At 38.7% G+C, this 26,199-nt stretch overlaps 1 protein-coding gene across 3 annotated transcripts in view; it reads right to left on the bottom strand.

Annotated features, from left to right (window-relative positions):
- Nucleotides 1–26,199, bottom strand: part of APG10 (Aldolase-type TIM barrel family protein) — a 75,587-nt gene that overhangs the window by 49,123 nt on the left and 265 nt on the right. For 2 of the 3 annotated variants that reach the window (XM_089144537.1, XM_089144535.1), the window contains exons 2-5: nucleotides 24,438–24,619; nucleotides 24,300–24,358; nucleotides 23,666–23,873; nucleotides 23,014–23,099 (exon numbers count right to left, since the gene is read on the bottom strand). In XM_089144537.1, coding sequence (XP_089000663.1) covers nucleotides 23,014–23,099; nucleotides 23,666–23,873; nucleotides 24,300–24,358; nucleotides 24,438–24,588 — 504 coding nt within the window. In that variant the 5' untranslated portion in view covers nucleotides 24,589–24,619. Of the gene's footprint in view, nucleotides 1–23,013; nucleotides 23,100–23,665; nucleotides 23,874–24,299; nucleotides 24,359–24,437; nucleotides 26,197–26,199 lie in introns of those variants that run through there. The other variant, XM_089144536.1, reaches the window with a different exon arrangement.

The following is a 26,199-nucleotide window of genomic DNA, read 5'->3' on the forward strand; positions in this document are numbered from 1 at the left end:
TTTGCTGCTTTAGGGGCTTTTTAAAGCCCCTATCTCGCTCGAGAGAGGCATCTCTCGCCTCTCTCGAGCCTCTCTCTCTCCTCAAACTCGCTGGAAGCCCATATTTGGCCGGAAAACTTCATTTTTGGCCGGAATTTGGCCGGAATTTGTTGGGGATTCAACATAGCAACATCATCAACTCATCTACAACAACAAATTGAAGCATATTTGTAGTGATTCAAGCATATTTCAAGGGATCTTCAAGAAATGTAAGATTTTCCCCCAAATTTGATTTTTTTCAAATACAAGGTTCTACAATGATTCTATGAGTGTGATATAAATATATGTTGATGTTCAAGCTTAGATCTACACTTTCATGGAAAAAATTTTAATTTTCTGTTATTAATTTTTTTTTGAATTTTCGTATTTAAAAAATATATTATCTAAAAAATTAAAATTAAAGATTATAAATAAATACTTATGATATGAATGTGATTATTATTTATGTTAAACTACATTTAGAGGGCTACAATCTCATGTATTAATATTTTGATTATCATGCTTGCTGTATTTTTTTTATTTAAATAATTAAATAAAATAATTATGAAAAATAATATTTTATTAAAAAATTATCTGTTTTTTTTTAAAATGATGCTTATATTATGTAGTTTATTTTAAAAATACAAACATGTCTTATTGAGCATTGTATATATGTTATCTTAGAACAAAGTGTGTGTTTTGTTGTTTTATAAATTATTTTTACATAAAATAATTATAAAAAATAATATGTTATTAAAAATTTATCTGTTTTTTTTTAAAATGATGCTCATATTATGTAGTTTATTTTAAAAATACTAACATGTTTGTTTGAGCAGTGTATATATGTTATCTTAGAACAAAGTGTGTGTTTTGTTGTTTTATAAATTGTTTTTACATGTTTTTATGTATCTAAAAATTATTCTAATGATTATTTGGGAATATTCATGATTCATGTATGTATTTCAGACTTTCGGTGCTGTACATTTGAATCTTAAATGGCAACTAGTGGGAGTGGTGGCACTTGGTAGTGGGACTCGGGACATTGCTTGGCAACATGGGGATCCACCGACTGCGACAAGAAGAAATCCCGATGCAAGTATTGCCTCAAGACTTTGAATTCCGGTGGTTCACAACCGATTAAAGCAACATTTGGCTGGTGGTTATAAAGATGTTGCCAAGTGTCCCAGGGTTCCTTATGAAGTCCAAAAAACAATTGCAGCAACTTTAAGAGGAGGGAAACAAAAAAAGGAAGAGATGGCACAAAAGCAAAGGGAATTTGAGGATATAGTGCTATCTAGACCTACTCTTGATGTTGATGAGGAATCAAGCGATGATGAAGAGAGGAGGAGGGTTATGGGTGTTGAGTCACGAGCCGAATGGAGACAAATGAAGGCTGCAATGGAAGCTAGCGAGACAGTCCTTACATGCTTGATAGTGTGAGGCAATATGAACAAACAAGGGGAGCGGGTGGTTCGGGGTCGGGGGGCATCCATGCCACCTAGACATAGTTTTCGAGGGGCGAGGGCGAGAGGACCGAAAGGAGGAGGAGGAAGACTACACATTATGATTCCACATTTGACCAAGACCCCTCCCTCTTCAACCAACAAGACATCTATCAAAGAAGCATTCCCTATATGTTTCTTTGGAGGTAGAGAAGGCAGTAGGGAGGAGGAAGCTAGGTTAACAATCAGCAAATTCATGCTCTATAACAACATTGCACCCAATGTAGCCAAAACACCATACTATCAGGGGATGATCAATGCAGTTGCTAGGGCAGGTGTAGGGGTTAAAGGCCCAACAGCTTGGGAAGTAATGAATAAATATTTACCCAAGGTAAAGCGGGAGGTGGATGAATACATTGAATCATTAAAAGAACAATGGAGTACATATGGTGTTCTTGTGATGGCTGATGGATGGACTGGTCCTACTAGACAGTCCATCATTAATTTCATGGTGAGCTGCAATGGAAAGACATCCTTCCTCAAGTCAGTGGATGCCTCAGATAAGATCAAAGATGCTGACTACCTTTACAAGCTTCTTAGGGAGGTGGTACTCGAGGTAGGGCCAAAGAATGTGGTCCAAATTGTCACGAGATAATGGTGCAAACTTCAAAAAAGCTGGTGAAATGTTGATGAGGAAGAAGAGCAGCGGGATCCACCTCTTTTGGACACCATGTGCTGCTCATTCGATTGATCTTATGTTGAAGGACTTGGGGAAAAGAAAGTCAATCGATCTTGTGGTTGAGAGGGCTAGAAGGGTAAGTAATTTTATTTATAACCATGGTTATGTGCTTGAAGATGATGAGGAACCCTTTGTAAGGGTGATCTAGTCGGACTGGATTGACTAGATTCGCCACCAACTATGTAGCTCGAAAAGCTTCCGGAAGAAAGTGGTGGGTCTTCGGCACATGTTTGCAAGTGAGGAGTGGTTTGGTTGGCGTGGATCTAGCCATCCGATGCGGTACTAGCCCAACAAACCATTGCTGATGATTCCTTTTGGAGGCAGCTGAATAGGACACTTGGGCATTATAGAGCCTATTGTGTTTGTTTTAAGGATGGTGGATTCGGAGAAGAAGCCCACAATGCCCCACATATATGCTGCCCTCCAGCAAATGAAAGAGTTGGTTAGAGCTGCTGCCCCTAGCACCTTCAAATCCTACGAGAGGATCATCGATAATAGATGGGAGATGCACTTGATGCATCCTTTGCACTTGGCTGGTGAGTCACTTTTAAGTCTTTAAGTTTTTGTTGTATACTTTAATTTAAATTCTTTATTTGTTATAACTTATAATTTATAAACAAGTAAGTTAGTAAACAACCAAATCACTAAGTCATTAACCAAATTTTTTATTTCCACAATGCAAGCTTACTACCTCAACCCAAAGTACCATTACAAGAATGATCCGGGGCTTGATGTAAAGTTGATGAGCTGCGGTGCAAGAGGTGGTGGAGAAGCTTGTGTCAAATCCCATCATGCAAGGGACAATTAATGGAGAGGTGAGAACTTATTCAATTGTTTCTTCAACTTCTTGCATTAGTGCATTAGCCATTAAGCATATACATGATAATAGTATAATACAATAATTGAAGAATTGGTGAATTGGTGTACGAGATCGGGGAGTTCGGGGATGCCTCTGGGAGTTTTGGAAAGCCTTCTGCGGTTGCAAACCAGGAAAAAAACTGATCCTGGTAAATAGTTTACTACTCTATAAGTCATTAAGTCTATAAGTCTATAGACTATAAGTCTATAACTTTATAAATGATAAGCGATAAGTTATATAAATATAAAGATTTGCTTGCCTAATGCATTCTTATTTTTGGTTATGCAGGTGGTGGTGGTTTCTATATGGAATTAGTGCGCCAAATCTCGGGGACATAGCAATTAAAGTACTCTCACGAGACTTGCTCATCCTCCGGCTGCGAGAGGAACTGGAGCACCTTCTCGCTCATCCATAGTAAGGTACGGAGCAGTTGGGGAGTAAGAGGCTCGAGAACTTGGTGTATGTGCATTACAACATGAGATTGAGAGTAGGGCACATACAAGATAATATAGATGACGACAATCGTGAACCGATTGAGTTGAGCGATATATTCCACGAGCCCCCCGAGAAGATGAGGAAGATGATGTCATATATCGGTGGGTTAGGGATCGAGGTGGCCCAATGCTTTGGATGGGCCGGAAGGGCAGCCTGATCCTACCATTGCTGCTCTTGTGGGCCCGGATCTTGTGGTGAGCACCTATCTTCGATGAGGGTCGGCTTTGTAGCGGCATCGGAAGGATCAACTGTACCATTTGTGGAGCCACACGGTCGACTTCAAACAAGCGAGGTGACAACTAGTAGTGGGGATTCGGATGATGATGCCGATGATACCACTCATACCAGGACGGCCAAGTGGCCCAAATCGGACATCGAGTTCGAGTCATGGAGGCGATCGGGCTGGTCGTGTTTACGGTGGAAGTCGGCGTCAACAAAGGGAGTCACCCGACTCACCTCCACCGAGTCCGAGTCATCCGACACATGTGAGCCACAGTTCCCCTATCTCTCGGACTTATAGTAGGAGTCGGAAGAGCAGATCAAAGCAAGGGCAGGGGCAACCGAATGATGATGCAAGCATGCATGATCTTGAATTGAACATGGGAAGCATGAGCCTAGATCAGAGTGATTCACAACAGCAGAGCCTGTCATCGGGGTACCAATATGGGGATCACAGCACCGGGTCAGATTACAGTGGGTATTCTTCTTATGGAGGTCATACTATTCCTCAAGACCCTTCACCTGGAGAGTATGCATATGGGAGTGAAGGTGGGTTGTTAAATGAGTGGTTTAGAAATCCGTACCCAAATACTCAACAACTATATGAACAACAACAACAACAATGGCTCTTTCACCCACCCATGATTGACGGTTATCCCAGACTGCTATTCCTCCAGTATTCTGACATGCAAACATATAATGATCATATAAACCGATATGTGACATACTTCAGTGATCAATTGACTTGGGAGTCATATGTGGCCACCGTTCAGAATCAATTGATGCGGAATGTTGAGTGATACTCTTAGTCTTGTAAGTTGTAAGTTGTAAGTTGTAAGTTGTAATCTTCTTAATTCTTATGGAGTTATGGTTGTAAAATTTTGAAGACATTTAACTATTTAAGTGTTTAACAATTTATTACTTTGAATCTTTGATAGTTTGAAGTTTGAACTTTGATCACTTGTTGACTTGATTCTTGAATACTTGATGTGTAATGTTAATATGTTATTATATATTTGTATTTGATACTTGATGGTTGATAAATGATAACTCATTAACTTGAAGTCTTGAATTACTTGATATCTTTACATAATTACATTACATGTTGTCTATTCTCTAAGACTAAAACTTTGCATTACACAGAATTTCGGTTTTACACATAGGGTCAACGTAGGAGACATAGTTAGGGTTATTTTCTCACAAATCTAAGGCCACCAATGTGTTCAAAAGGCCTTAAATAGGCTAAGTACCAAGTTTCAGCCCAACCAGAGCCCTAAAACTCACCGAGATGGGCTACCGAGACTATCGCCAATTTTCTGGCATATCTCGACCGAGATCTCGCCATCTCGGTCGAGATCTCGGTATTTCTGGGTGGCGAGATCTCGCTCGAGAGCGAGATCTCCCACCATGGTTTACACGGTATCAGAGCAGGTTGCATCATAGGAGTCCAGCAATCCATCTCTCTCATCTCCCATCATCTTTGACGCCTTTCCACAGCAAATGGAAGCATCGAAGTTATGGTATTGTTTATCCAAAACCACAATTCAGGTGGAGCAGCAGCTTATGTTGTATTTTGGTGGTTCTATTGATGAATTAAGAAGTTCCTAAGCAAACTTCTCTCCCAATTGGAGTTTTCTGCAGCTTCTGATTTTTGAGGTAATCTTTCAGAGGAGCCAGTCAGTTTCTTTTGGCTGCGATTCACTTTTTGGGAAGTTTTCAGGGATTGGAATAAAATATATTTTTTTGAACCACAAGCTGGCACTTTTCTTTGGTGTATTATCTATATTCTTTGAAGATTTTTGAGGATTTGTTGCCCTAGTATCGATGGTACCCTATTTGGAAATTAATTCTGCTCTAAGTTGTGATTATCTTTGTTTGACTGATTGCTTTAATATCATCTTTTTTGAGAAGGAATTTTGGCAGGCTACCTATTTTCTGGAGAATTTCTGACATGACATGTTCTGGTTTGATGAAGTTTTACTGAGCAATTTTGGGTGTTGCTAGTTGGTACCTACATGCTTACAATTAAGGTGTCTCAGTAAGATTAGATCATCATGTCTGAACCTAGTTCCATTACTAAAATCATGACAACCACATCCCATCATATTTCTGAACAAAAACTTGAAGGGTCTATCAATTTCTATCACTGGAAAAAAATCCAGGTTGTGTGTCTTACCAAGGCCACTGGGAATGATACATGGATGCCCAAATCTTAAGATAGATGTTGAACTCCATGGAGAGAAATATTGTTGACTTAGTACACATATTGATACAATGAAGGATTTATAGGACTACCTAATTATCTTGTATTCCGGACAGAATAATCTTTCTCATACCTATGAGGTTTCACAAGAATTCTATAGGGCTGATAAAAAGGGCAGACCTTTGACCCAATATTTTGCAGACTAAAAGAAAATGTATAAAGAGTTAAATTCTATAATACTTATTTAGTCAGATGTTGAAAGCGAGAAAAACTTGCAGTTATGGGTTTTTTGGAAGGACTCGGGAAGGAATTTGACTTGGTTAGAGCACAGATTTTAGGAGGAGATGAAGTACCCTCACTCTCTGAAACATTTTCCCATGTACTTCGTGTGTCCCAAGAAAACACACATGAGTCTAGTTCATCTAACAATTTTGCACTAACATTCTTTACTCCAAACCGTGGCTCTAGTGGGGGTCAAGCTTTGGGGGTACTCATAGGCATGGAAATGGAGGATCAAGTAAAAACCCAAATACTCAAGCATCCACTAAAACTATTGGGAATGTCAAGACTTGTCATCATTGTGGACGACCAAGACATATACAGAAATTTTGTTGGAAGCATTATGGCAAGCCACCTCAAGTTGCTAACATTGCATCATCAGACTCATCCATTACTGCCACTCGACAATCAAAAGGGAAGACTCTGAAAATGGTTGATGAAGAATATGCCCACTTCACCCAGTTCCAGGCATTTCAATCTGCACCTCCCACTACCACCTTTATTCAAACAAGTAATGCTATAGCCTGTATTTCTACATCCCGTCCCTACCCCTGGATTATTGACTCAAGGGCATATGATCATATGACTAGTGTTTCAGGTAAATTTTTATCTTTTTGCCCATCATCTTCCATTGTGACCCTCATTGTGGTTATCATGCCAATGTTAAAGGTATAAAAATTGCTAGACTCACCCCCACTTTATCCTTGTCTTCTATTTTGTACTTAACTGAGCTTCTTTTTAACTTAATTGTCTATTCATAAATTAACTACCCCTTCAATTTTTCTGACTTTCTTTCCTTCATTGTGTATTTCAGGATCTTACGACAAAGAGGACACTTGGTTGAGGCCGTGATTTGAGGGGGTTGTACTTGTTTGATGACATTCCTTTTGTTGCTTTCTCGAGCACGTCTAGGCCATCCTTCATTAGATACTTTGAAGATTTTGGATAAACGATTTAGTTCCATTTCTTCTTTACCTTGTGAGACATATCAGTTTGGGAAGCTTCATCATGTAAGTTATCCCCCGCGAGTTAATCATTAGGTAAAGAAAACTTTTTCTCTTGTTCATTCGAATGTGTGGGGACCATGTCCTATTACTTCCACTTCGGGCTTTCGGTCTTTTGTTACTTATGTGGATGATTATTCAAGAATTAATTGGATATATTTAGTGAAAAATCATTTTGAATTGTTTAACATCTTATGTGCTTTTGTGACTAAAATTCATAAAAAATTTGGAGTAATTGTTAAAATTCTCCGAAGTGACAATGCAAAAGAATAATTTTCATTTAATAATTTATTACATCAAATGGAATTCTTCATCAATCCTTTAATGTTGACACACCACAATAGAATGGTGTGGTAACATAGAAGAATCGCCATCTAATGGAAGTTACCTGCTCTTTATTGTTTGAAATGCTGGTCACCAAGATTTTGGGATGATGTTGTCCTGGCTACTTGCGTCTTATTTACCAAATGCCCCCATCTAATTTAAAAGGAGGTATCCCGTATTCCTTATTATTTACTCGTAGTTCTTTACATCAGTTATCTCCCCATGTCTTTGGGAGTGTCTGTTTTATTCGAGATCACTGACCTGGGTTGTCTAAACTTGACCCAAAAGCCCATAAGTGTATGTTTGTTGGGTATTCCTGTACTCAGAAGGCACCTGTTGTTATTCATTTGAACTTCAAAAATATTTTATTATTGTTGATGTTTCATTCTTTGAGTCTATTCCATATTCTTCTGACCCTATGCTTGTCTCTTTTATGGATGTGGATCTCCCTATTATCATTTCCCCTCATGTTATAGTCTGGCCACCGCTTCTGCCTATCCAAATAGAGATTAATACTTTCTATCGGCGACGTCCAACGACATCTACGGTCCCTCTTGCTCCCTACGGCTCCTCCACCCATGGATCATGTGGTAAGTTCCCCTGTTTCTAACCTTGATGTTTTGATTGCTCGTCAAAAAGGCACTCAGAACTGTGTTCAGTATCCCGTCTCTAACTTTGTTTCATACACTAATATTTCTCCTACTTTTCATACTTGTTTATCCACCATTAAGACTCACACTCTTCCTAAGACTTTGTATAAAGCCTTGTCGAGTCCTCGGCAGATGGCCACGATGGCTGAGGAGTTGGCAGCCCTAGAGGAAAATCATACTTGGGACCTTGCTCATTTGTCTCTAGGGAAAACTACTATTAAATGTCACTGCATGTTTGCAATGAATGTAAATCTTGATGGCATACTTGCTAGATTAAAGCCTAAACTTGTAGCAAAAGGGTATGCTCAAGTGTATGGAGTGGACTATTTGGATATATTTTCTCCCATTGTGAAGCTCACTTATGTTCAAATCCTGATACCCCTAGCTCCTACATATAATAGCCATGTTTTAGTTGGATGTGAAGAATGTTTTCCTCAATGAGGATCTTTATGAAGAAGTCTATATGGAGCAACCCTCAAGGGTTTGTTGCTCAAGGGGAGAATAGTTTGAAGTGTCATTTAAAGAAGTCAATGTATGGGCTGAAATAGTCCCCACGTGCATGATTTGGCCAATTTACTTCAGTTGTGACAAAGATCGGTTTGACTCGGTGCGAGAGAGATCACTCAGTGTTCTATCGTCAGTCTATTACCGGGAGAATATTCTTAGTTGTGTATGTGGATTATATATTTATTACGGGAAATGATTCAGCCGGTATAGTGCACTAAAGACCTATTCACAGAAACAGCTTCATGCCAAGGATTTAGGAAAACTTAAGTATATCTTGGGGATAGAAGTGGCCCAGTCTGAGAAGGAAATCTTTCTATGCCAATGTAAATCTTGGGGATAGAAGCATGGTGGGAGATCTCGTGAGATATCTCGTTTTTTCACCTTGGCGAGACGAGATGGAGGGCGAGATCAGAGAGTTGGGATATCTCGCTCGAGATCTCGCCATATCTCGCCATATCTCGCTATATCTTGTCATATCTCGCCATATCTCGCCCTGGATCTCACTAGGACTCTCAATTTTTACCTTTTTTGTGGATTTTGGCTGAATTTTCACTTGCAACTACTCTTAGCACATCTACAACAAGGAAGATCAATTATTCTCTACTTGTCGTATGAATTTATGATTTAATGACTTATATAGAACTTCTAATGGTTGTATAATTATTTTATTCTTGAAAATTAAGATTGTGATACTCATATGGATGGAATTTTGATAACATTTAAGTTAGTTGATGCATTTGAAACACTTGCTTTTCATTTATATGCTCTTAAAGGTTCTATATTACATGTTGTATAACATTGCATTCCCTAATCCTACTACATTTCGGTTTTACACTATGGGTAGACTTAGAAATCATACATAGGGTTGTTTCTAACAAATCCAAGGCCACCAACGTGTTCAAAAGGCCTTAAAAAAGCTACATACCAAGTTTCAACCCAATTGGGACCCTAAAACCCACCGAGATGGGCCACCGAGTTGACGCCAAAAAATTGTATATCTCGACCGAGATCTCACCGAGATGGTCGAGATCTCTCTTTTTCAAGGTGGCGAGATCTCTCTCGAGAGCGAGATCTTCTACCATGGATAGAAGTGGCCAAGTTTAAGAAGGGAATTTTTATGTCATAAATATGTGATTGATTTACTATTTGAAACAGGGATGCTTGACTCAAAGCCTTTCAATACTTCAATGGATCCAAATATAAAACTTAGGCCTAAACATTGAGAGAAGCATCGAAGGTTAGTTGGAAAACTAAACTATTTAGTTGTGACTTGACCTAACATTGCTTTTCCCGTTAGTGTTGTGAGTCAATTCTTATCTAGCCCTTGTACCACTCATTGAGATGCAGTTGTGCACATATTGAGGTACCTTAAAAGAGCTCATGCACATGGGCTCCTCTGCACAGATCTTGGTCACAAGAGAATTGAAAGATTTTTTTATGCAGTTTGGGCTAGTTCATTGTTGATAGAAGGTCTACTATAAGCTATTGTATCTTTGTTAAAGGAAATCTTGTGTCTTGGAAAAGTAAGAAGCACACAGTGGTTTCTTGATCTAGTACAGAGTCAGAGTATCAAGCCATTACACTTGTCACTTGTGAGCCGATGTGGATCAAACAATTTTTGGGGAAGCTTATATTTAGTCATGAGTTTCCTATACCTCTATAATGTGACAATCAGGCAGCTATCCACATAGCATCAAATCATGTCTTTCACAAGCGTACGAAACATATAGAAGTTGATTGTCATTTTGTTTGGGAGAAACTTCAACAGGAACTGATCTCCACTTGTCATATTTGAATTGGAGAACAGTTGGCTGACTTAATTACAAAGTATTTCGAGGCAAATAGAGTGAGGTATATTAGTAACAAGCTGGGTATGTTTGATGTTTATTCTCCAGTTTGAGAGGGAGTGCTAGAGGGCATTTTGGAAACTACAAATAGAGCTCGAGATTTAGCGCCCAACGCCAAATCTCCAGCTGGGAAATGTTAATAACTGAGTCCATATTGGACTCTTCTTTATTTGTTTGAAGAAGATTGTAAATGGGAAACCTTTTTATAAATATAGAAGAAGTTTTCGTGGAGTTCCTTAATCGCCTGAGGCTCCTCTCAATCTCAATCTTCTTCTTCTTTCCTCTCTTTTCTGCAACTCTTCTCCTTAGTCTTCTACTCTTCTTCATCTCAATCTGTCTTTCTCTAATGTTATACCATAACCTCCAAAACTTTTAGCAAAACGGATTACCCAAAACCCTACAAGAGACACCCTGTCTCAAAATCCTAAACATCTCAGCTCATCAACATAAAGATTCCACTCCAAGTGACGAACATCTTAACCATCCTATTCGCCTAGCAATCTCAGCAACCTTCCACACTAGCAAATTTGCATTGAACCCAAAACTAACCATAACCATTTGAGTTAACTTGAGTTGATTCTTGATACCAAAACTCCAACCAGCAACTTGGGTATTCCACGTTGTGAATCGAACAGAAAAAGGAGAAGAAAGAGTCGAGAATGACAAGGAAGAGAAGAATGAGAGGAGGTTTGAAAGTTCCCACCCTCCATGTGAGAATCCTCGAGAGTTTTCATTCTTTGTTATAGGAAAATCATGGCTACAAAAAAGGAAACAAATAACCCACGATTGAATCCAATATGGACCCCAATCTATTGTTGGGGTCTTTTGTACCCTAGTTTCCCTAATTGCCCCTATTACTCAAACCTTATTACTTTTTCTAACATTTGATTTACTCTCTAACACTCTGCCCCTCTACCCCTCAAGCTGGAGAATAAACATCAAACATTCCTAGCTTGTTACAAATATAATTCACTGTTTTAACCCCCCAAAGATTTGGTGAATAAGTCAGCCAATTGTTCTCTGGTTTGAACATGATGAGTGGAGATCAATCCTTGCTGTAGTTTCTCACGAACAAAGTGACAATCTACTTTAGTACATTTGCTTTGTTCGTGAAAAAAAAGATTTGATGCTATATAGATCCCGCCTAATTATCACACCAAAGACACAGCTGATTCATGGTCAAAACCAAGTTCTCCCAAAAATCATTTAATCCACATCAACTCATAGGTGACAAGAGCTACAGCACGATACACTGATTCTGCACTAGATCAAGCAACCACTAGTTGTTTCTTACTCTTCCAAGACACTAGGTTTCCTCCAACAAAAGTACAATAGCCTATAGTCGACCTCTTATCAATCAGTAAACAAGCCCAATCTACATCAGAAAATCCCTCAACTCTCCTGTGACCACGATCTGTATGAAGGAGCCCTCAACCAGTAGCTCTCTTAAGATGCCTCAATATATGCATAATTGCATCCAAATGAGTGGTCCGAGGACTAGATAGAAATTGACTCACTACATTAACTGGAAAAGCAACGTCAGGTCAAGTTACAACCAAATAGTTTAGCTTTCCATCTAACCTTTGATACTTCTACGGATCTTCAAGAGCATCTCCATCTTCAAGCATGAGTTTTATACTTGGATCCATTGGAGTATTCAAAGGCTTTGGACCAAGCATTCCTATTTCATATAGCAAGTCAATCACATTTTTACGTTGTGACAAGAAGTTCCCTTCCTGAACTGAGCCACTTCTATCCCCAAGAAATACTTGAACCTTCCCAAGTCTTTGGTCTAAAACTGTTTTTGCAAGTGGGTCTTTTTTGCATCAACACCGGCTTAATCATCTCAGTAATGATAATAACATCTACATAAACAACCAAGAATATCCTCCCCATACTGGACTGGCAGAAGGACACTGAGTGATCACTCTCACACCGAGTCAACCCAAACTCTGTCAAAGCCAAGGTAAATCGGCTAAACCATGCACGTGGTGACTATTTCAGCCCATAAAGACATCTTCAAACAACATACCAAACCATTCTCCCCCTGAGCAACAGACCCACCTGGAGGTTACTTCATATAGACTTCTTTATGGGGATCCCCATTGAGGAAAGCATTCTTTACATATAGCTGAAATAGGGGCTAACGATATGTCACAACTAAAGAGATTAGAATATGAATGAAAATAAGCTTCGCCATAGGAGAAAAAGTATCTAGATAGTCCACACCATACACTTGAGCATATCCTTTTGCCATAAGTCTAGCCATCAATCTAACAAGCGTACCATCAATATTTACCTTCACTGCAAACACCCAGTGACATCCAATAGCAATTTTCCCAAGAGGGAAGGGAACAAGGTCCCAAGTATAATTGTCTTCTAAGCGTCGTTGTCAAGGCGACAAAGGCGAGGCGAGGCAACAAAAGCCAAGGCGACAAGGCATCACCAAGGCACCTAAGCAACTGCCAAGGCGCGCCTAGGTGGAAGCTTTGACAACCATGCTTCTAAGGCAGCCAACTCCTCAGTCATCGCAGCTCTCCACCCAAGACCCAACAATGCCTCTGACGCAGTCTTAGGAAGAGGGTAAGTCTCAATAATGGATAAACAAGCATGGAAAGTGGTAGAAATACTAGTATATGAAACAAAATGAGAAATGGGGTATTGCAATCATCCAAAAAAAAAAAAAAGAAATGGGGTACTGAACACAACTCTAAGTGCAACTGGAATATCAAGGTCAACAACAGGGGGACTTACAATAGGATTCACGAGTGGAGGAGCCGTAGGATCAAAAGGGACCGTAGATATCATCAAACGTCGTGGATACACAGCAATGATCTCTGTCTAAACAAGTGGAAGCAGAGGCCAAGCTGGAACAAGCAAAGAAATAATGATAAGGAGATTCGTATCCATAGAAGAAACAGTTACAAGATTAGAAGAATAAGGAACAGACTCAAAGAATGAAACATCAGCAGGTATAAAGTATTTTCGAAGTTCAAAGGAATAACAATGGTACCCCTTCTGAGTGCGAGAGTACCCAACAAATTTGCACTTCATGGCTTTTTTAAGCTTAGATAACCCAGAATGGTGGTCCCATACAAAACAAACACTCCCAAATGCACAAACTACCAGGAACAATAAGGAATACGGGATACCACCTTCCAAAACAAACGAGGGCATCCGATTAGTAAGATAACACGTAGTTAAGATAGCATAAGCCCAAAAAGATTTGAGAACCCGCATTTCAAATAGTAATAAGCGGGTGACTTCCACCAAATGGTGATTCTTCCACTCTGCCACACCATTATGTTGTTGGGGGAGTCGACATTAGAGGAACGATGAAGAATGCCCTGTGATGTCATAAACGTATTAGGAGAGGAAAAATATTCTTTTGAATTGTCACTTCTGGAGAATTTTGACAATTACCCCAAATTGCATACGAATTTCAGCCACAAAAGCACAAAAGATATTAAACAATTCAGAATGGTTTTTCATTAAATATATCTAGTAACTCTTAAATAATCATCCACAAAAGTAGCAAAATACTGAATGCCTAAAGTGGAAGTAATAGGACATGGTCCCCACATATCAGAATGAACAAGAGAAAAAGGTCTGTCTACCCTACTATTAACTCGAGGGGGACAGCTTACACAATGAAGCTTCCCCAAGCTAACAAGAATCACAAGGTAAAGAAGAAATGGAACAAAAATCTTTATCCAAAATTTTCAAACTATCCAAATGAAGGATGACCCAAACGACAGTGAATTTGGTGAGGGGTGGACATATTCGAACATGCAACAAGGGAAATGTCACCAAACAAGTACAGCCCTCCTGACTCACGGCCTCTACCCAGCGTCCTTTTCATTGTAAGATCCTAAAAAACACAATAACCAAGGAAAAAATAACTGAACAATTGTAAGTGGTGGTTAATCTATGAACAGATAATAAGTTAAAAGGAAACTTAGGTACATATAAGACAGAAGATAGAGACAAGGTGGGGTTAGACTAACAAATCCAATACCTTTAACATTGGCATAAGAACCATAAGCAAAGCCATAGTGGAAGAGGAAGGGAGAAAGAATGAAAGGTTACTTAAGAATCCAATCATAAGACCAACCGCCTCTAAATCAATGATCCAAGGACAGGAGGTAGAAACACAAGCTGTAGCATTACCTATCTGGAAAAAGATGGTCGTCAATGGCTGAGCCAGAAGTGCTTGAAACTGGGTGAACTGAACATATTCATCATCAGACATTTTCATTGTCTTCCCACGGACTGTAGAGTGGCAGTAGTAGATGACTCGGATGATGTAGTAGTAGATGACTAGGAGGAGACTTGCTAGGAAGCTTCCAACAATACCTCTATATACGTCCTGGACAAACACAATGATTGACAAGTCCTAACATTCCCAGCAGAATCAGTAAATCACTAAGTATTGGGGATTTTGCTTGATCCTCCACCCCCACACCCATAAGTAGCTTCAGTTCCTAACCCTCCACTAGAGCCACAGTTCAGAGGGAAAGATGCTAATGCAGAATTATTGGGGGGCTGGACTCATGTGAGTTTTCTTTAGAAACACGAAGCACTTGGTAAAATGTTTCAGACAGTGACGGTGCCTTATCTCCCCCTAGGGTTTGTGCTCTGACTAAGTCAAATTCCTTCCCAAGTCCTCCCAAAAATCCCATAACTGCAAGTTCTTCCCTCTGATTTTGCATTTCAACTACATCCGATGAAATGGGTAGGATAGCATTCAAGTCTTCATACATTTTCTTATAGTCTACAAAATATTGGCTTAAAGGTCTGCCCTTCCTATCAACCCTATAAAATTCCTATGAAAACCTCATAGATGCGGGGAAGGTTGATCTGTCCAAAATATAAAATGTTCAGTTAATCCCGTAACTCCTTCACTGTGTCAATATGCGTAATTAATTCAACAATACTTCTCTCCGTTGAGTTCAGCATCTGTCTGAGAATTTGAGCATCTATAGTCTTCCATGTATCATTCCCTGTTGACACAATGAGATGGTCTTGCTGCCCATGACCAGTCAACACAACTATAACTATTTTTTTCACACTGATTGAAATTAACAGTTTTTTCAAGTTTTTGTTCAAAAATACAATGGGATGTGGTTGAGACTTCAGTGGTAGTACTTTTGGGCCATGGTTGTTGGGTCAAGGCAACCTGGTGTCCCCCTGTCACTTAAGCGACGCCTTATCAACTTGCTTGGCGTCGCCTTGGTTTTCGTTGGCCTCTATCGCCTAGCCTCGCCTTGTCACCTTCATAACCATGTTTTGGGCTCAGACTTAATTTCAGATATATACATACTGGCCTAACCTGACTTTAGTCTTGATAAGAGACACTTTACTTCTACTAGAAACAAATCAGCAGCAGCAACAACAGCACTTCAGAAATAATTTCTAAGAAAAACTTCAAATCTGAAATATCATGGCAACAACAGAAAAAGGTAACTTTCCCCAGGATAAGATTCTTCTACATCAAAACTGATCCTCACAGCAGTTCCCAACTATGAAGAACTTCTTCTCAGTAGCAGAATATACTCACAGTCAAAGAAGAAGAACCTAAAAAAATTGCAGAACCAGTAGTCAATCCACAACAGATCAATCACAGTTGCAGACCCAGAAAAATCAACCAGAATATCTTAGGACCAATATTCAATCTTTTCACAGAACAAATTTGCAGAAAAATTGTAGCAGCAAGAAACCACAACTTCTGGTTCATACAGAGATGTTGAAATTGTAGAGCAATCACAGGAAAAAATTCCCAATAAAAATTTCACAAACCAACTACTAACCTCAATTCCAGAAGTCATGGCTTAGAGTCTTCAAACAAAATTAGAAGTTTAGAAACTTGTTTCTCTATAAAGGTATCTGGAAAACCAAGATACCAGCGTAAGGTGCTGTACCCCTTCAAATGGAAACTATTAAGTCTTCACAAACCAGGGTGTGATGTTTCTCCAAGTGTTGCAGGGGTTTTTTGAACCAATACATTTTGGAGTTGGAAAGTTTAGACGCAAACAGGCTCTTATACCATGTGAACTAAACAGAAAAAGGAGAAGAAAGAGTCAAGAATGAGAAGAATGAGAGAAGAGGTTTGAGAGTTCCCACTCTCGATGTGAGAATCCTTGAGAGTTTTCATTCTTTATTATAGGAAGATCACGGCTACAAAAAAGGAAACAAACAACTCATGACTGAGTCCAATATGGACTCCAATCTATCATTGGGATCTTTCCTACCCTAATTTCCATTATTGCCACATTACTCAAACCTTATTACTTTTTCTAAAATGTTATTTACTCTCTACCACATACCGAGCAGTAAGCAACCTGGATATTACACACCTTCAGCCTAGATGTTAGACACTAGACGAATCTACACAGGAGAGCCTCGATTACAATCAGAAAATTTTTATTACCTCAAACAGACCTAATCTATTCTTCACATGATGGTATTTAAAGAAGATGTAACAGCCTTATTTACAAAGTCCAAATTTAAAAAGAAAAAGAAAACCAAAATAAAGCAGAATAACATATCTTGTACGGGGGGCATAATTTACAAATTATATATTTAGATAAGGCTAAAAAACCAAAACTTAAAGTGACACATTAAAACTAGCTTAGTTTGAACTAGACCAGTTCAAACTATAAAACATAAAAATAAACGTTACATAATTAAGCTTATTTTCATACTCAATCTGAGTACCCTACTCATAAAGGTGGCCCATTACAACTAAAGGCATCAAATGCCCAACCCTAGGCTTCTTCCTATGAAAAACAAGCCTAAAATGGTGCAGATTGGCATCAAGTATCACCAATTTCAAATCAGGGTCAGTCATGAATGGAAGATGGCTTTCAAGATTAATGCCAGCTTGTTCCAATGGAAGCTTATGCAATTTGGCTTTGTCCAATAAACCCAGCACCTTCATAAGAAAGTGGAGCAAACAATTAAAAAATGTGGGTCTGTCAGCTTGTGAAAGGAGATAAGCAGAACACAAGCCTTTACTCTCCATTACCATTGCCTCACCACAGACAGACTTGTGTATGGATTTTTTTGGCCACTTGTGAAAGGTATGACTATAATGATTGTTGTGGACCGTATCACAAAGAGTCAAAGATAGCCCATTTATTCTCTGCAGTAAGACTTTTAATGCCCCTCATGTTGCTTAGGGATTCTTCAAGGAGATAATTTGAATCCATAGGCTGTGTTGTACTACAGTCACAAAAAAGGATGTCAAGTTTATGGCAGTGTTGTCAAAGCGTCTGCCCAGGCGGCAAGGCGGTTTTTCAACCGCCTTGTTTTGAACCGCTTAATTGACGTGCTATTTTTTTGCCACTTTTTTGCCTAAATGCTACCACTTTGTCGCCTTGTGCGCCTTATTGCCGCCTAGACGCTTTTTTTACATTTTGATTCTATACATAATATTGTTTTATTAACCCTTTTTTTTAAATCAAAATTTATTCTACAAAACCGTATATAAATTTAATAGCTTACTCATTTCAGAATCGAGAGCAAAATTGCAAAGGAACTCTGACGCCAAAATGACATAGGACATCTATGCTTGTCGGCAACAAAATGTGAAGCATGAGCCATACTCAACATTGAAAATCAATGAATCATTAAATGGACAATGACTTGGAAATTGGAATAATGAGATATATTAATTTATCATGTCGGCCCTGTTAGTATATAGTCATTATTATGATGCTTGATGACATGAACTTATGTTTATTTTCTTTTTTTGGATAATTTTTCATAATTATAATTCTTGAATGCTTTCTCACCTAATGAACTAGATGGAACCCCAATCGCCTTGCCGCCTTGACAAACTTTGTTTATGGGTTATTTCTGGAAGAACCTGTGGCTGAAGACCAACACCAATCTTTTGTTTTCCACTACTTCCACCTCCATACAGATGGGCAAACAGAAGTTCTTAGCAGAAGCCTAGGTACACTACTAAGATGTGTGGTTAGATGTTATGAGAAGACGTGGCCTTCTATACCAAACATTGCCGAGTTTGTTAACAGTCATGTGACACAAATGAGAAGTTTCTACGACACACTTAGGTACAAGCAGTAGTTAAAGAAAGATTGCCCTCAGTAATCAAGTCTATAAGGCTAGCATTGATCGACATAAAAGATATGACGTGCTCAAACCCAAAGATATGGTCATGGTAAGAGTTATCCTTGAAAGACAACAGTCTGATGGTACACGGCAAATTCCATGCAATGAAAATGGATCCATAAAAGCTGAAGTGTACTGGACCTAATGCTTTGATGTAACAAGGTCTAGGGTTAGGGATATTTTAGTAATTTCCCAAGACTTAGGGTTTGCCCAGGAAATTCTAGCGAAAGAAGGAAAGGTTTTAGGGTTCCTAAGGTGAGCTAGAGCCGGCTGAAACTGAATTCCAGATCTGAATCCTATTGTAATCAGAATTCCAGATTTTAAAATTCAAGTTCAACAGTCCACTAGAGTTTGGATGGATTCCCTAGGGTGGAAAGAAAGCCATTCTTCGCTGGTTCTTGTGTCCAGAACTGACTTCTATTGCTGGCATTTCAACTAGAATGGGATCTGATCGAACAGAACTGAAAAAATCAGATTTCTGGAATTTTAAGATTTCTGCAGAATTCCAAGGTAGAAGATGAAGTGCAGGTTTTCTAGAGTGAGGGAAGTAGGGCTGAATTGAAGGACATACCAATAGGGTTTGGTCCTAGGGGTTCCTTCAATCCTGATGGAGGTGAAAGGGGTTTGGACAAGGCTGGGAATCAGGGTTTCCTAGAGGGAGTAGGATGTGGCTGCTGTGAGTTAGAGGGGGTAAAGGGGAGGGTCATGGTGGCTAGGAAGTGGCTAGGGCTTGAAGGAAGCTAAAGGGGAAGAGGATGGAAGGGTTGCGGACAGGGGGGGAGGTAGGGAATGGGTGGGAGAATGCTGCTGAACTTACTTGGAGGTTGGGAATGCTTGCTGGGATGACTGTTTGAATGCTGAGAATGCTCTTGAAGATTGAATGCAGAAGATTTGAATGCTTTACTAGACAACTGCAGGGTCCCCTTCAAAGGAACTCTACCACCTCTTGGCAAAACACTTAATTCATTAATCAATTTCAATCTAAAAATTACAATGCACGAGCAAGCTATTTATAGCTTGAAAATAAAAGACTCTGACTCAACTTGGAACTCCTTAACAGATAAGGATCCATTTACATCTTGGACTGGACTCTTAATGATAAAGCACTCCTAACAGATAAGATAAGGAATCTTATCTTATCTCAACTAACGAATTCCCACTCATCAAGACAAAATCAAAACAATTTTAACTCAAAATAAAATGCTCCAAACAAAACAAACCTAACTCAAATTAACAAACTGGACTCTACGAAAATTCTGGAAAATTTTAAAAATAATTCAGAAATAAAGGGGGAAAATGCCCAAAATACCCCCCCCAAATGGGGATTGGCCAGCTTAGGGTGGCTTCTTGGAACCATCCTGGGGGCCCCACTTGAGGTTTTGGCCAAGGGATCCCTGTGTTCACATCATGCTTGGTCACAGAATTGCCAACTACCATAGGCATAAGTAATGTTTTTAATGGAGCTGATCTACACTTATACATCGGCATCACTTAGATGATAGTGTGATGTGAACACGAGGAGGAGACTCGCTAGAAGCCGCAATGGGGGCTTAATCTTCCCTGGTCCATGCACACCCCTTTGGGGATGAATTTGTCTTTTCTGAGTTATCTTCTTTATTTTGGTTGCTTGTTCCAGATTACAATTTGGTTGTTTGTTTCATATCAAGATTCTAATCTGCTTTAAGTGTCCCAACTAAAGTCGTTTAATTAGTTAGACAAGTTCTTATCTAGATAGGGTTAGTTGGATAAGGTCCTAGCTGGATAAGGAACCTCAGTTAAGGTTGTGTTTCAAAGTTGTAAAAGGCTAAAAATTCTCAAGTCTCCGACAGAATTTTTCAGTTTTGAATGAATGAAGAAATCCGAGAGTTTACAGCCAAGGAGGTTTGGCAGGGTTCCTTTGAGGGGGACCCTGCAGTTGTCTGTTTTAGAGCATTTTGATTTTGCAAAGTTCAGTTATCAAATCAAGTATTCAAGCATCGACTTCAGCGGGGGATCACCACTTCAAACTGCAGAATTCAGATCAAGAGTTTTCCAGGTAAGTTCAGCTCTCCAGCCCCATTGCAAATCTCCCTTCTCCTTCCCATGTTCTGCGCAACCCAGGAATACCATTCCCAGGCCTTCGCAGCCCCTCTGAACCCCTTTTCTCCCCTGTTGTAGGTCTGTAACGTCTTCCCCTTCCCCCCTGTAATTCTCCTAGAATCAAATCCCCACCTCCCCCCCATGATGCCCTCCTAAACCCCTTCCCTCTCTCTCGGTGCTCTGTTCCTGGTGGACAAAAAAGAAAAAAGAAAAAGAAGAAGAAGAAAAAAGAGAAAAAAAAAAAAACAGAGAAGAATCAAAAGAAAGAAAAGAGAGAGTCTTGGCGAAGTTCCCATTCCCTCCCTAAAGTCTTAATCAACTCATCAACTATTTCCTTCTCATCTAATGGGGATTTGAATCCTTCCCACAATCCACATATCCCTGGATCCTTTAGATCAAAATTTTACCCCTTTGGAAGTTCCCATAGCTAACCAAAATTACCCATGCCAAAACAAAAACCATAGAATTACCCAAAATAAGGAAATTCTGAAATCTTAGGGATCACCCCTCCTTGGTTTACATCATAGTGATTCAGAACAAGTGCTGTGGTTGCTCCAACTCAAACCACCAGCTGAAGATGTGATCCAGGAGGTCCTACATGAAATGCACAAGACAACTCAACATGGCAGTGAGCATGGTAGAAGATCTCGCTCTCGAGAGAGATCTCGCCACCTTGAAAAAGAGAGATCTCGACCATCTCGGTGAGATCTCGGTCGAGATATACAACTTTTTGGCGTCAACTCGGTGGCCCATCTCGGTGGGTTTTAGGGTCCCAATTGGGTTGAAACTTGGTATTTAGCTTATTTAAGGCCTTTTGAACTTGTTGGTAGCCTTGGATTTGTTAGAAACAACCCTATGTATGATTTATAAGTCTACCTATAGTGTAAAACCGAAATGTAGTAGGATTAGGGAATGCAATGTTATACAACATGTAATATAGAACCTTTAAGGCATATAAATGAAAAGCAAGTGTTTCAAATGCATCAACTAACTTAAATGCGATCAAAATTCCATCCATATGAGTATCAAAATCTCAATTTTCAAGAATAAAATAATTATACAACCATTAGAAGTTCTATATAAGTCATTAAATCATAAATTCATAAGACAAGTAAAGAATGAATGATCTTCCTTGTTGTAGATGTGCTAAGAGTAGTTGCAAGTGAAAATTCAGCCAAAATCCACAAAAAAATGTGAAATTTGAGAGTTCCAGCGAGATTCTGGGCGAGATATGGCGAGATATAGCGAGATATGGCGAGATCTCGAGCGAGATATCCCAACTTGCTGCTCTCGCCCTCCATCTCGTCTCGCCAAGCTGAAAAAACGAGATATCTTACGAGATCTCCCACCATGGCAGTGAGTACTATGCTTTCCTTGTCAGATGTAAGGTCTCCCACAGCTAGACAGAAGCTTGAGCCTAACTTAAAGACCAGTACATGTCTTTCATATGTTCATCTCCAAACCAAGGAGAGCTGACGCAAATTGAAGACCTATATTTAAAAGAAGTCCATGAAGTACTATAATAGTATTTTCTTTAAATCTTTAATTAGTTATTTTTATTTTTATTTTTTCGTCCTTCTATATTTCGGTTGACAATTGTCCAATGCTGGTTCAATTTAAGCCAATTCTACTTATAGCTTTAAACTAGTGGTCAAGTGATGTAGCCTCAAATGAATGAGGGCCAGTTAAGATCTTTTAAGAGAACCAACTTAAATGGAACCAAGAAGAGCTTCATTAATCTTGTCCTGTCTAAGTCTACATCACTCCCTATGGCCAAACTCGTTGTAAATCTTCTCTGAATTTTGATGGGAGTCTGGCTGTCTATGGCCTTGAATTTCCCAACCTACACCCACTTTTTGACTTTTGAGAGAGAGAAAGAGAGTGAAAGGGAACAAAAAATTATGCTCCATGTAAATTGAAGGGATACTGTTTTTTGAGTCCCGAAAATGGAGTAGCAACTTTACTCATAAAAAGTGTTTAAAGTAATTCGTCATTCAAAATTGATAAAGATCACATTGTTATCTTTATAAATCTTAAATTGAGGTTCATATTCAGACCTCTAATACATCTTGATGTGGGTAATGGGGTCTCTCTCTCTCTCCCTCCTTTTTTTATTTTATTTTTATTTTTATTTTTTTTTTGGGGGGGGGGGGGGGGGTTTAAATCATTCTACAGAACTGACGACAGCATTGCCAAGACATATTATACATACCGATGTAACAATGACATGGCTAGCCCCCTCCTCTAGATAACTGCAAGCATTTTCTGATGAGATGCCACCGCCAACTTGCAAACCACCTAGAAGTGATCATCCCCAAAAGCACATTCAGTATAGAAAAATCATCCACTTTTTAGGGTAATTTAAGCATCAGGGAGACAACACAATTATATGTCAATAACAGAAGTGAAAACCCGAGGTTCATATGAATGTTAACATGAAAATATTAATTCTACTTCTCCTACATGTAAGTCAAGTAACTTAAGAAAAATGAGGCCAGAAATTTAGCAAAGTTGGTATAGATTAAGTTTTGTACACAAATAAAACACAAGCAGAGAAGCAGTCATTGTCGTGCTAATTCATAGGCCAAAGACAGTAACTTCAACCAATCTATCTTGAATTGATTATTTCTAACGCTTGTAAATAGTTAACTGAAAAAGTTAAAGGAAATCACAATGCATTACATTAGACAGATTCAGAAAATAGGCCCTACAAATTATCAACACGTGTGCTCCATACATAATTAAACTTACAGGCAGATATTACGAGGTAGTTTTATTCATTATGGATTAATACATAAATATACAGTACTTCATACCAATGGATCCGTCATAAAGTCAGAAAAGCTAAGCAACAATTAACCTACCAGGGTAGGAATTTAAGGCCTTTATGGCTGCAGACCTACATAAAGAATCTGCACCAAGCATTATTACATGACCTCCTTTCAGTCCATCCTCTTTATAAATATTTGCAAACTCTGCAGCTGATCTATCTGATTCAAAATTGGTTATGAGAGTTGAGCCCCCATCTTTTGAATCCTGGAGTGTCGATCCAACAATCTGTTTCACCTTGCCCTGAGGTTTCAAACCAGATTAATAAGGCATTGACTTTAAGACACTATGTTGCTAATTAACATTTGCAACAGAATGTTAATGCTCAAAACTGAAAGAACTTGCATTTTAATACTGCCCCATAATTGCGAGGACTGGCTTAACAGTCATAGAGGTAAAAGTAAAACCAGATTGATCAAGATCAGTATCTTAAAACTACGTCATCTACAGACTGGTCCAAATATCAAAAAACCTAGTCTCTTCAATACAAATGTCAGTAAACAACAAAGAAGCAACAGTATCAGATTGATACAGCTCCATACAAGGCTATTAACTTGAACAGACAGAATGATCCACAATGAGTTAAAACAGAATAACTAATGAAGGCACAGAAAGGAGTACTGAATACTCACAGGAATATATGTTTTTGATCATAGCTAGATGACTCACCTTGTGTATATCGATACAAGGTCGGAAATGAACAGAACATCGGATGGAGAGTCCAGAACCTACAGAATATGATCTTTTGAATGTCACAACTGCTTCAGATGCACACTGACCACGAAGTGTAAGAAGAAGTAGACGTACTTGATAATTTCGATGGCACAACTGTAACAAATCCCTGCTTCTTCACACCATGAAAACCAGAAAGTGACTTCTGGCTAATTGAAGGTAGGTCATTCGCAAAAACAGTAAGATGCCAAAAACTTGAAGAAGAATGAAGACTATGAATCCTCATTTTGTTGTGTGTCACGATATTGGTTGAAATCCTACAATAAGAAGATATTGGCGAGATGGATCCAAGGTATTCACACCACAAATCCAATCAATGATGGTTTTGATTCCTTCAAATATTCTAATCCATTCACCTACTATAAAGGAAATTATCTATGATTTATTTTATTCATGTTTGTATGGATTATTTTGCACAGAACAAGGAGAACATTATAGGGTGATCAAACATCAGAAGTAAACTAATTGTTTAGGAATAGTAGGGAACCTAACTAAGACATAGGAATCTAAGTATCACGTAGCGGATACATTACCGGTCGAGAACAAATGTTTTTTTTAGTGCAATTATCAATGCTACTTAATGCCTTTGTATCATATCGTATCGTAGATACATATTGATAAGTGCAGAATTAGATGGAAATGATTAAAATGCAATAACAAAGTCCCTACTCATTGATTGCAAAAAACGCTATCCTTCTTCAACCTTACTAGAATATGTTAGCCAAAATTGATAATATAATAAGGGGAATAAAGAATTAAGAGAAGATCCGGAAAGATAGAACTTGAACCGGAAAAGAAGAGTAAAGGAAAACCATCCAGGCGCGTCAAACGTTTTCCTTAAAACAGATTCGTCCCCTCTACAGTGTGCTTAAGGATTCAACGGACGTCTGTCTCCCAGGATACAACGACAAACAACGGAATACTTAGCACAAAGTAGACCGCTACGACAAACTTGTTAAGTGCCTTCTTTCTATCACCAAAACACCACAAAATAACAAGACTCAAAGAACTTTAGCAAGACTCTAAAATAGAAAGAAGGAATTAACCCAAAACTTTCTTCTTGTCGAAAAAGAGCTTCAATCAACCTTCTTCAATCAACCATTAACAAGAACCACAAAACACTATGAAAACTTTCAAAACTCTTTATCAAAATTCTTCAAATACAATAAATAAAATATCCCAAAACAACATCCATCTTCATCAAGGAGGGATCCCCATTTATAGATGAGATCAATGTCTCTTTAACTAGCTTGATAGATGAAAAGCCATAGTCACTTATTCCCAAACTTAATGAATTAAGTTATGGAAATGAAAAACTTTAGACATTAATAACCAAGCTGAAACAGAAGTTTCTAAGGAAATCAAGAGTCCCCAAAACCCTCCATAATTATTCTAGGGAAATGAGAAGTTTGTTGTTAGGAAATAAAAGGTCTCATAACCTCCATCATGAACTCACCTTGGAGATGAAACACCCAAAAGTCAATAAGTATTCCATACATTTATTTCCACAAATTCATTTATTTCCACAAACTCTCCATATGAATGATTTTCATTCTCATTCACTCATGCTCAAAGAAAATATTCCAACAGAACGACTGCAAGCTGATAGTATTGAAACCATAGTTAAGGAATTGAGTACATAATAACATCCCAGAGAAAAGAGTAACTGCTTTAGAATATAGACCATGTATTCCAAACCCATTGATCATTGCACTCAAAGAAAGGAAAAAAAAACATTTTTCTCAGGCAAATCGAACATTTTTTAGCCGTCCCAATGGAACTGCATTTTGCATGCAAATCAATGAGGAGGTATAAGAGCAAAAATTAGAGACAATCG

Source organism: Hakea prostrata, chromosome 2, assembly GCF_041222555.1.
Source record: "Hakea prostrata isolate BN-2017 chromosome 2, UWA_Hpros_2, whole genome shotgun sequence".
Classification (NCBI taxonomy): Eukaryota; Viridiplantae; Streptophyta; class Magnoliopsida; order Proteales; family Proteaceae; genus Hakea; species Hakea prostrata.